A 12,867-nucleotide genomic window follows, 5' to 3' on the forward strand; every position below is an offset into this window, starting at 1 on the left:
GGTGGGGATCACCTTCATCTGAAGTCCCCCTACCCTTGACTTCAGCTTTTCTGCTGGGGACAGACCTGTCAGTGTGGTGGGGGCTGGGTTGAGGGAAGCTGGACGGGGGTACTGAAGCCTCAGTCCTTCTCATCTCTGGCACTAAAACCTTCAATCGTTCTCATCTCTGATGCTTCCTCAAGGGATTCAGAACTTGTTTTAAAATAACAGGTTCTGCTGCAAATGACAGGCAGGGGAGAAGCACCCCAGGAGCTGGGTAGAGCAGCAGCTATTTTCTAGCAATTGCATTGATGTGTATAGTTCTTTATAGAATTGTATCTTCCTGTTCTGTTATTTTTTAACTTTGAGTAAAAATTAATCATTTTGTTTGATCACAAACACAGACCAAGAAAAGGGAGAAAGGGAAAAGGGCAAGTGGCATGGTTTGACAAAGGAGCAGGCTTCAGGGTCTCACAGAACCAGGAAGGGATCTGAAGCCCAGCTTCTCAGTGGATCCAGTGCTGTGTGAGCACAGGCAGGTTACTTCCCCTCTCTGTTCTGCATCTTTTCACACATCCACCTGGGATGATAATCTACACGTCACAAAATTCTCAGGAAGACTACAAAAAAAAGTCCCCTTTTGCTTGGCTCTCATTCTTCTCTTGTCTGCTGCCATGTAAGACATGCCTTGCACTTTCCACCATGATTGTGAGGACTCCCCCCAGCCACGTGAAATTGTGATTCCATTAAACCTCTTTCTTTTGTAAATTTCCCAATCTTGGATATGTCTTTATCAGCAGCTTGGAAGCAAACTAATACAGTTGGACTTCTTCCCATCCTACTCTGATTCCACTAAGAACTCCTCCAAGACAAAAGCTACCTTTTGAGGATAGAGAAAGGATATCATCAAACTCAGCTTTAGGGACACATGCTGAATACCAAAAAGAAGAAAAAAAGGATAAGAATAATTATTTTAATTAGCTTGACTTTATCATTCCACATTGTTGACACATATCAAAACATCATGTTGTACCCCATAAATGCATATAATTATGATCTGTCAATTAAAATAATATAGGTTTTTAAGTATAATGTTGAGTTACAGCTCATTGTAAAAGTTAATCAAATGTCAGCCATACAAAGGAACAAAATCATGTCTTTCACAAGGACCTGGATGGAGTTGGAAGCCATTATCCTCAACAAACTAATGCAGGAACAGAAAACCAAACACTGCATGTTCTCACTTACAAATGACAGCTGAATGATGAGAACACATGAACACATGGAGGGAAATAACATACACTGGGGCCTGTCAGGGGTGGGGAGGGAGAGCATCAGGAAGAATAACTAATGGATGTTGGACTTAATACCTAGGGGATGGGATGATCTGTGCAGCAAACCACCATCACACATGTTTACCTATGTAACAAACATGCACATGTATCCTGGAACTTAAAATAAAAGCTGGAAAAAAGTGATAAGGACTCTCCAAATAGGTAAATCTTTCCAGGTAGGACCCAATGGGAGAGAGTTCTTGGGAGCCTTCAGGCTATTCCTGCTGTTTGGGGGTGGAAGGTGGAGGAGGAGCTGAAGGGGGAGATATGAAATCAGCAATAAAAATAAAATATACATGAAGTTTTTAAAAAGAAACATAAAACCACATGATAAAGTTATTTGTTTTTGAAATGTTATTACATATAGTTTGTAATATTAGAACATAGAAAGAGGTAAAATTTTTTTAAAAAGTAAATCAAATGAATAAAGAAGGCCAAAATCCTAATAAAAAGATGTTTAACTTGCTAAAGCAAAATATCTCATGCAAATCTCCAACCTTCTGTTGGAAAACTACCAGGGATGGCATGTATCAAAACAATTCCACAACCTTCCAAGATCTAAAGCCACTTACATTGAAGATGTTAAACAGAGAAGAAATACCTGCTTTGCCTTCTGCTTTTCAAGAAGAAAAAGTGTCATTTATACATGTAGTACAGACAACACAGGCAATTGTCAGTACTGTCTGTCACAGGACACATGAAATGTGGGGAAAGAAGACTGGACTGGTGCAGGACTTCTCAGAACCCACACCTTCTTGATGAGTCTCCCAGAACACCTCCTGCTGCAGCTCAGCCCCGATGGAGTCTCACTGCTAATTGTTTTGTAGTCTAAGAGTCAAGTTGAGGGGTGAAATAACCCCTGCCAGGCTACATACACAGCTTTCAGTTGTTAGAAAATGAGCTATGAGTTTCAGTGTTGTGTCTGACTTACAGACTTTTCTCCTAAACCATGCAGAGCAATTTTGCTTCTTAAGAGTTTCTTAAGATCAAAGAATAAGAAAGACATTTTATTAGAACAAACAAGCATATATCATACAATATCAAAGTCATACTTTATGCCTGCCAATTTTTCTGTGTATGCTGACATTTAAGTCTAGTTTGACATCATAGTTCTATTTCAGAAGAACTTGGCTTTGGGCACAAGATGAATTCTCTGTTTTTCTATGAGGTCTCCCTGGGTCCCAGCTGCTGGTTTATTTATGGAATGTGGTCCCACCCAAAGTGTGTGGTTACTCTTTTCAACTAGATAGTGCCAGCCATTTGGTCTGGCGACTCTAAAGAGAGATGCTGCTATACCTAGTTAAGTTCCAAGCCATGAATAAAGAAGAGATTGTTGTGGCTATTTCTTTGCTTATAGGGAAGAGGGAACTCTCATCCCTGGCTAGGCCCATAAGCAGTATTGCTTATAGGAGGTCTTGACCAGCATAAGGGGAGAGAGAAGCACAAGTTGAGAGAAGGTGGAATAAAGGCAGCAAAGATCAACACAAACCGCTGGCTTATCTTCCTCAATGGTTTTGAAAATGTTACAGACATGAGGACAAGTCACCAGGAAAGCAGGGAGGTAGTCACGGATCAAGCTGATGAGAGAATGTGCCTGTATACAAAGCATATCTCCTTACATGCAAGATAGTCAGGTAGCCCCTGCTTGCTTTTATGTCAGGGAGATCCAGATTCATCATCTGAATACAAGCAAGTGAAATGCAAATGATTCCTCATTTCTGTGGATGATCACAGAATAGGCACAGATCACAGAATAAGTTTGTCAAGGTTTAAGACTAGAAATAGGAGACTGTTCATCTTTAGAAAAATGTTAAGCATCTCATCAGAGCTCCTTTAATGCATCACTCATTAATTCATGAGTGTGCATAATTATATGTACCTACAAAGAAAAACATAGGTGAATGTTGATGGTGCACAGGACAACAAGGTGTCTACAAAACACTAAAACTTAAACCATAAAATCAGCCCATGGTTTCACTACACATTCTCTGTGTGTAAGCTGTGTTACAGAAGCATTTTAGAGAAAATATATATATTTCTTAGACAAAAAGCAGGAAAAGCTGTACGTTCATCGATCTATAAATATTGATTATAAGGGAAGACAGTCATCTTGGAAGAGAGAAAAAGGAATGCTTGGGTAGAAAAATTGGTAGTGTCCTTCCCCAGGGCTTCAGCCGGTCTGGACCTTAGCACTAGTGTATCCTGATACACCTAGAGTTGAGTGTACGAGGAACTGATCTTCTTTATCCACTTTGCTGTGATCCCTTTCTCTCCAAATAGACTTTTCATTGTAATTTATCTTTCTATGTGGCTTCCTAGCAGATGGAGAATTCTACCACTGGCACAAGTACAAGCTTGGCAGCTTTGTTCTTCGCTGAAAATTAAATCTGTCATTCTGGCATATGCAGCTAGCTATTCTGAGCTTAGTTAGCTTCAGTCCATCTGGAAAAGATTTTTGGAAGTTGCAAACATGAGTGCCACACCCTGGATGATGATAATTTTACTAAAGTGAATTCTATCTCCAGCTAGCTAGTCCTCCCGGGAAAGTTTAACCTCCTCCTACTTCAGATGGCTATAAAACACTGATTCCTTTAGGGCCCAAAATATTCCATTTAATGTATGTCTGATTATATGCCCCATAATAAATATACTTACTTAGGAAACATTTAATATGTGCCTTACCGTAAACCCCAAAACATTCAAGTCTCACAACCAATCTCTATCTTATGCATTAGAATTAATTGCTATTAATAAGACTTGCATGCTTATTGGTAGTTGGGAAGACTGCAAAAGTACCTTATATCTTCTCAGTGCAATGAGAAAATTTCCATTACTGGTAGATATATATGTGGTTGAACAAGAAAAATTTTTATGAAGATTTTGTATTTAGAATCTCTGTTCATCAAAACAGTTTAAAGATGAGTAAGACTGATAATAGCTCCATGTAAATCCAAACCACAAGACAGTTTCATTAGTTAGTTGTGTTGTTTCAATGACTTTTGACGTTAGGAGGACTTAAGATTAACTACAATTTTGAAAACTGATAAACTGAAGGATAGTGAGTTGGAGTACAGGTCAAAAAAGGTGTAGGACAAAAAAAAAGCTATAAGGAAAATGGGAGAGGCATCCAGACAGCTGATAGAGTTGGCAAAATGGCCACATCTGTGAAGCCAAGCTCACTCTAATTCCCTAAGAACTGCTTCTGAGAGAAATCACAGAGATAATAAGTATGAGTGTGCCTCTTTGCTGAGATTGATATGTCTCAGTTGGAGTGGATACCCAAACCCTATTTCCTTGGTCTCCTTTTAACACATTACCCTGACTTTTTCTTGATTTATATAAATTTAGTAAAAATATTGACTAATAATATAAGTTAACATGTACTAAGTATTACCATATGCCAGGCACTGGACTAAGCCCTCTTTATGCATATTCTCACTTAATTGTTGTACTAATTTTATGGGGTACGTTGACGAAAAGGGTCAAACTCTGTAAAATATTTCAAGAGATTTATTCTGAACCAAATCTGAGTGATCATGGGCCCTGACACAGCCCTCAGGAGGTCATGAGAACATGTTCCCAAGGTGGTCGGGGTACAGCTTGGCTTTATATATTTTAGGGATGCATGAGACATTAATCAAATACGTTTAAGAAGTACATTGGTTTCATTCAGAAAGGCGGGACAACTCAAAGTGGGAGCTTCCAGGCTGTAGGTAAATTTAAACATTTTCTGGCAGACAATTGGTTGAGTTTGTCTGAAGGCCTGGGATTAATGGAAAGGAATGTTCAGGTTATGGTAAAAGACTGTAGAGACCAAGTGTTACTGTGCAGAAGAACCTCTCAGATAGTAGACAACAGAGAGAGCAGGTTATAAATTGTTTCTTAACAGACTAAATAAAAGGGCACCTGGCTCTTAGTTGATTGTTTCCTGGATCTGGGAAGAAAGGAAGGAAAACAAAGGGGAAAGGGGATTCTCTATAGAATGTGGATTTTTCCCACAAGAGACTACTCAGGGCAATTTCCAGGTATGGCAAGGAAATGTATTTTAGGATAAAACATTTTGATTTTCTTCCTTGTTATGCCAGAGTCAGATTGGAAAGTAAGTCACAATATATAGGGTTAAATAAAACCCATCTGATAAGAATTTATGGTTTGCAGGGTATGATGCCCTAGACTCCTTAGAAAGGAATTTTGGCAAGATAAAAAAAATCAGAGCTTAGTCCTCAGGTAGCTACATGAAATGATCCTTATTTCACAGATGAGGAAAATAGAGTTTGTAAATAACGTGGATCAGGTTATGTACCTACAAAATGGCAGAGATGAAATTAATAATCTCAGGTCTGATGACTTAAAAATGAATATTCTTAACCTTCTTTGCAAAAGTCACTCCAGATCCTTTCTATTGCAATAAACCCATTGCAAAGATTACATTTCTTATCAAACTAAGGAAATCTCTACTATTTTTTGATTTGGATAATAATTAAGCATTATATAATAATAATAATAGTAATAGCACCTCTTGGACATTTTCTATTCTCAATGCAGTTTTCTAAGTATTTACATGTACTGACTCATTTAATTCCTCATAACACTCCTAAGAGTAAATTACTATTGTAATTTGTATTTTATGATGAGGATCTGAGACATCCAGAGTCAAAGCAACTTGCCTTGTCCAGGGATAAATTCCTGGACACTTACACACTCCCAAGACTAAACCAGGAAGAAGTTGAATTACTGAATAGACCAATAACAAAGTCGCAAGTTAAAGCAGCAATTAACAGCCTACCAACCAAAAAAATTCCAGGACTAGATGAGTTCACAGCCGAATTCTACCAGAGGTACAAAGAGGAGCTGGTACCATTCCTTCTGAAACTATTCCAAACAATATAAAAAGAGGGAATCCTCCCTAACTCATTTTATGAGACCAACATCATCCTGATACCAAAACCTGGCAGAGACACAACTAAGAAAGAAAATTTCAGGCTAGCATCCATGATGAACATTGATGCAAAAATCTTCAATAAAGTACTGGCAAACAGAATCCAACAAAACATAAAAAAGCTTATCCATCACGATCAAGTTGGCTTCATCCCAGGGATGCAGGGTTGGTTCAATATCTGCAAATCTATAAACGTAAACAGATGCATCACATAAACAGAACCAAAGACAGAAAACACATGATTATCTCAATAGATGTGGAAAAGGACTTTGACAAAATTTAACAGCCCTTTATGCTAAAAACTCTCAATATACTAGGTATAGATGGATTGTATCTCAAAATAATAAGAGCTATTTATGACAAACCCACAGCCAATATCATACTGAATGGGTATAAACTGGAAGCATTCCCTTTGAGAACTGGCACAAGACAAGAATGTCCTCTCTCACCACTCCTATTCAACATATTATTGGAAGTTCTGGCTAGGGCCATCAGGCAAGAGAAAGAAATAAAGTGTATTCAAATACGAAGAGAAGACATCAAATTGTCCCTGTTTGCAGATGATATGATTGTATATTTAGATGGCCCCATTGTCTCAGCCCAAAATCTCCTTAAGCTGGTAAGGAACTTCAGCAAAGTCTCAGGATACAAAATAAGTGTGCAAAAATCACGAGCATTCCTATACACCAATAACAGACAAACAGAAAGCCAAATTATGAGTGAACTCCCATTCACAATTGCTACAAAGAGAATAAAATACCTAGGAATACAACTAACAAGATATGTGAAGGACGTCTTCAAGAACTAAAACCACTGCTCAAGGAAATAAGACAGGACACAAACAGATGGAAAAACATTCCATGCTCATGGTTAGGAAGCGTCAATATTGTAAAAATGGCCATACCACCCAAAGTAATTTATAGATTCAATGCTACTGCCATCAAGCTACCAATGACCTTCCTCAGAGAAATAGAAAAAAACAACTTGAACTTCATATGGAACCAAAAAAGAGCCCACATAGCCAAGACAATCCTAAGCAAAAAAACAAAGCCAGAGGAATCATGCTACCTGACTTCAAGCTATATTACAAGGCTACTGTAATCAAAACAGCATGGTACCAAAACAGATATATAGACCAATGGAACAGAACAGAGGCCTCAGAAAGAATGCTACACAACTACAACCATCTGATCTTTGACAAACCTGACAAAAACAAAGCAATGGGGAAAGGATTCCATATTTAATAAATGGTATTGGGGAAACTGGCTAGCCATATGCAAAAAGGTGAAACTGGATCCCTTTCTTATACCTTATATAAAAATTAATTCCAGATGGATTAAAGATATAAACATGATGCCTAACACCATAAAAACTCTAGAAGTAAACCTAGGCAGTACCATCCAGGACATAGACATGGGTAAGGACTTCATGACTAAAACACCAAAAGCAATGGCAACAAAAGCCAAAATAGATAAATGGAATCTAATTAAACTTAAGAGCTTCTGCACATCTAAAGAAACTATGACTAGAGTGAGCCAGCAACCAACAGAATGGGAAAAAAAATTTGCAATCTACCCATTTGACAAAGGGCTACTGTCTAGAATCTATGGACAACTTAAATAAATTTACAAGAAAAAACAACCCTATCAAAAAGTGGACAAAGGATATGAACAGATGCTTTTTAAAAGAAGACATTTATGCAGCCAACAAACAAATGAAAAAAAGCTCATCATCACTCATCATTAGAGAAATGCAAATCAAAACCACATTGAGATACCACTTCACACCAATTAGAATGGCAATCAATAAGAAATCATGAAACAACAGATGCTGGAGAGGATGTGGAGAAATAGGAACAATTTTGCACAGTTCCTAGGAGTGTAAAAATTAAATAGAAATTCCATTTGACCCAGAAATCCCATTACTGGATATATACCCAAAGGATTATTAATTGTTCCATTATAAAGACACATGAACACATGTGTTTATTGCAGCACTGTTCACAATAGCGAAGACTTGGAACCAATCCAAATGTCCATCAATGATAGACTGAATAAAGAAAATGTGGCACATATACACTGTGGAATACTATATAGCCATAAAAAAGGATGAGTTCCTGTCCTTTGCAGAGATATGGATGAAACTGGAAACCATCATTCTCAGCAAACTGACACAAGAAGAGAATAGGAAGAGAAGATGTCAAATTGTCCCTGTTTGACATCGTCACTAATAAGTGGGTGTTAAACAATGAGAACACACAGACACAGGGAGGGAATTTCACACACTGGAGCCTGGGGGTTGGGGTCTAGGGGAGGAATAGCAGGGGGTGGGGGATTGAGGAGGGGTAGCATTAGGAGAAATATCTAATGTAGATGATGAGGCAATAGATGCAGCAAATGACCACCATGGCATGTGTATACCTATGTAACAAACCTGCATGATCTGTACATGTACCCCAGAACTTAAAGTATAATAATAAAAAATTTTTAAAAGACACAGAGGCAGATATTATTTACTCACTTATTTATGGCCTACCCAAGAAAGGCCACAGCTGAATAAATTTATTCGAGTTCTTTACTGCCAGCTCAAAGACACATAACAAGTTCTGAGAAAATGTAGAGGAGAAAAATTATTTTCTTCAACGCCTTAGCTAAGTTCTCTTCTATAATTTATCACAACCCTGGCAAAAATAGAGAACTTTTCATTCCAAATGAGTGTATGCTTCCCTTTAGATTCCTAAGAAACATTAATTGTTGGTTAGAAAGCTGTCACTTTGGGCTTAAGCAATAAATTCCTTGGTTTTATTTAAATTGTTTTAGTGACCTCTTTTTGTAGTTGATTGAATTGGCCAAGAGTTGTTTGTTCAGTCATTAAGGCCTATACTAGTCTGTTCTTGCACTGCTGTAAAAATATTCCTTAGGCTAGGTAATTGATAAAGAGATTTAATTGGCTCACAGTTCTTCAGGCTTTACAGGAAGCATGGTGCTGGCATCAGCTCAGCTTCTAGGGAGGCCTCAGGAAGCTTACAATCATGACAGAAGGCAAAGGGGGAGCAGACATATCACATGGCAAAAGCCCGAGCAAGAGAGAGACAGAGTGAGAGGAGAGAGAAAGTGGTGCGGGCAGGGAGGAGTGCTACACACTTTTAAATGACCAGCTCTCTCAAGAACTCACTATCATGAATATAGCACCAAGCAGTGAGGAATATACCTCCCAGGATTCAAACACCTCCCACCAGACCCCACCTCCAGCACTGGAGATTCCAATTTGACATGAGATATGGGTGGGGACAAATATCCAAATTATATCAAGGCCCAAATCAGAATTCCTGCCTTCATGCAGCTAAAGAGTATTAAAACTCTCCCATCAGTCACTGGGGCTTATACCGCCATGATTCTGAAACATGGGAAGGTGTCTGCCTGTGGTTTTCAAGAGCTCTAATGAAAGCATTTGAGAATTTCAGAAGAAGGAAAACTGTGTTTAGAAAAAGCATCATCCTCTTCACGTCGGTACACCCTGTCATACCCTAAAGATCACCACACTAAATGCTGGACTAACATTTTTTCAAGATTCTCCTGCTATACAAATAAACTCTGTTTTGCTATTCCAGGGTGTTTTTGTCGTGGTGAAGTTTTCTGCTAAACAGAGCATTTAAAACCTCAAACTGTACAATGCTATTCATTTTACAAAGCAACAATGGCCAAATTGAAATCTTAGGAAGTGGGAAAAAAGCCCAATTCACAATAACTCCTTCTATAGATCAACTAGTTCAAAATTACGTAAATGTCTGCACAATTGACCCAGCTCACAGCTTCACTGTAAACATTAGCCCAAGGTCATAAAAATGGTCGACTGTGAGAAATCATGGGGCTCCTTTCCATGGCTTTCCTCATGGCATTTTTAATCTCCTTATTCCTAAAACTGTAGATGGTGGGATTCACCATGGGGATCACCAACGCATAGAATATGGACACCACCTTATCCCTGTTTAGGGAGTAGCTAGAACTGGGTCGCATGTACATGAAGAATCCAGAACCATAGAAGAGGGTCACAGCAGTCAGGTGAGAGGCACAAGTGCTGAAGGCCTTGGTCCTACCTGTAGCTGAGCTGATCTTCAGAACAGCGGCAACAATGTAACCATAGGAGACGAGGACCACTAGCACAGAGACTATTCCAACGACAACACCCACTGTGAAGGTCACCACCTGGCTGGTGAAGGTATCAGAGCAGGACAGAGCCAGGACTGGAGGGAGGTCACAGAAAAAGTGGTTGATCATATTGGGCCCACAGAAATCATGCCGATAGACAGAGTATGTTTCAATGAAAGAACTAAGGAATCCACCCACATAGGCACCAACCATCATCTTTAAACAAAGTGTATGGGTTATGAGGACTGTATAAAGCAAGGGGTTGCAGATTGCAGCATACCGGTCATAAGCCATAGCTGCCAGGAGAAAGCACTCAGTCAGCCCCATCCCACAGAACACAAAGTACTGAGTGGCACAGCCAACAAAGGAAATGGTTTTCTGCTCTGTGATGATGTCAGAGAGCATCTTAGGGGCAGTGGAGGACACATAGAAGATGTCCAGGAAAGACAGGTTACTGAGGAAGAAGTACATGGGTGTATGCAGGTGAGAGTCCATTCTGATTAGAGTGATGAGGCATAGGTTCCAGGCCAACGTCAGGAGGTAGAGCCCCAGAAATAACACGAAAAGGAAAATCTTCATTTGAGGATGGTCTGAAAGTCCCAGCAGGATGAATTTTGTCACAATTGTGTTGTTCCTTCCTACAGCCATAGGCCTGCCTCCTGCATAAAGGAAAGAAGAATCTTGTCGTTAGATTTTGTTTGTTATTATAAGAGGGGGTATTTCCTGGAAGATCATGCAAACAGTCAGCACCCAGTAAAACAACACCCAGTTAAAGCCTAGCCACCTGCTAGGCCAAGACTTTTCAGAGGAAGTCAGCCTAGAATAATCCATAGGCTCTATGCTTGTTGACCAAAAGAGAATCCATCTAACAATAAAGTAGAAACTGACTGGAAGTTGGAAGCCTGAGTTTTGTCTTCGGCTCCATTCATAAACCTGCTGGGGCTTTGAAAATGTCACTTCTCCAGATTCTCATTTTCCCAAATGGGAAATGAGAGGGTTGAATCAGATGAGTTTGAAGTACCGCTTTGAACTTGGGCTCCTTGTGGCTTTTTTAGTCTTTCTGACTTGAAAATAAAGTATAAATAAATAAAGTAAATAAAGTTAGGCATTTTATTTGTTATAGATCTTTAGTATAATAACTCAAAAGAAGGGAACTGAATACAATGGGCCATAATTTTTGACGTGTTCCATTTTGGGGGAGGAAATCCATGCAACAGTCTAACAATCTGTTCTTCTAGGTAGTAAAACTAAGTGGGGAAAAAAAGTGTGTTTGTGTGTGTGTGTTGTGTGTATATGTATATTTGTGTATGTATGTTATATGTATGTACATGCAGGGATAATTGTATATATGTATATGTTTGTGCATACATATATATATATGCACACACTTAGCATGCTTAAGACCAGAAAATTTATTCTAATTATGTAATGTCTTTAATACAAGTCATTGCACAAAATTCATAGAACAATCAAAATTTGGACTAGCACAGTCAGCGCAATTATAGGAAAGAAGGGATATGAACATGTCTCCATGAAAGGGAAAAGGGAGCAGTACCTAAGCTGACTGAGATGGGCTGAGCATGCTGGTCAAGAACCAACAGCAATCAATATTTCCTGGGCAAGAAAAGCAGCAAGGAGGAGAAGTTTCATTCAGTATTTAAAGACAGTGATAAGCAAGGGACAACTTTGATTCGATCAGATGATCACTATGAAGACAAGAGATAAGCCCATGTATATCCGGCAGTTAAGAAACACAGACTGGCACTGATGTAAGATCAAAATGAAAAAAAAAAAAAACAGACTGGTGCAGTGGCTCACTCATGTAATCCCAGGACTTTGGGAGGTGGAGGCAGCCCAACTGCTTTAGCTTAGGAATTTGAAACCAGTCTGGGCAACATGGCGAAACCCCGTCTCTACTAAAATATAAAAATTAGCTGGGCTTGGTGGCATGGCAGTCCCAACTACTTGGGAGGCTGAAGCAGGAGAATCACTTGAACCCGGGAGGTGGAGGTTGCAGTGAGCCAAGATCGCACCACTGCACTCCAGCCTGGTGACGGAACGAGAGTCCATCTAAAAAAAAAAATTAGCGGCGTGTGGTACCTCTAGTCCCAGCTACTTGGAAGGCTGAGTTGAGGGGATCATTTGAACCCAGGAGGTCTAGGCTTCAGTGTACTGTGACGGCACCACTGCACTCATGCCTGGATGAAAGAGTGAGACCCTGTCTCAAAAAAAAGAAAATTGTTTTTAAAAAATTAGGAAATACAAATGGGTATAAAGAGGCAGAAGTGCCCAGAGAAAGACTTGGTGGTGAAATTAAGGTTGCTGTATTTTATCATTTGTATGGAATTTGTTTGCCCATGCATGTTTGTACCCAATGGTAACTGTGGTTCTCTGTCATTAGTCATATTAAAAACTTCCCCTAGTTTTGTGCTTTTTACAAATTTCTAATCTCAAAAGTCACTGGCCA

At 39.2% G+C, this 12,867-nt stretch overlaps 1 protein-coding gene across 1 annotated transcript; it reads right to left on the bottom strand.

Moving 5' to 3' along the window:
- Window positions 1-9,065: 9,065 nt before the first annotated feature.
- LOC100405734 (olfactory receptor 5A2) lies at window positions 9,066-11,048 on the bottom strand. The gene has a single exon (XM_008990487.6). The coding sequence runs from the start codon at window positions 11,046-11,048 to the stop codon at window positions 10,089-10,091; it is 960 nt and encodes a 319-aa protein (XP_008988735.2). The 3' UTR covers window positions 9,066-10,088.
- Between the last annotated feature and the right edge of the window lie 1,819 nt (window positions 11,049-12,867).

Source organism: Callithrix jacchus, chromosome 10 (assembly GCF_049354715.1).
Source record: "Callithrix jacchus isolate 240 chromosome 10, calJac240_pri, whole genome shotgun sequence".
Lineage (NCBI taxonomy): Eukaryota > Metazoa > Chordata > Mammalia > Primates > Cebidae > Callithrix > Callithrix jacchus.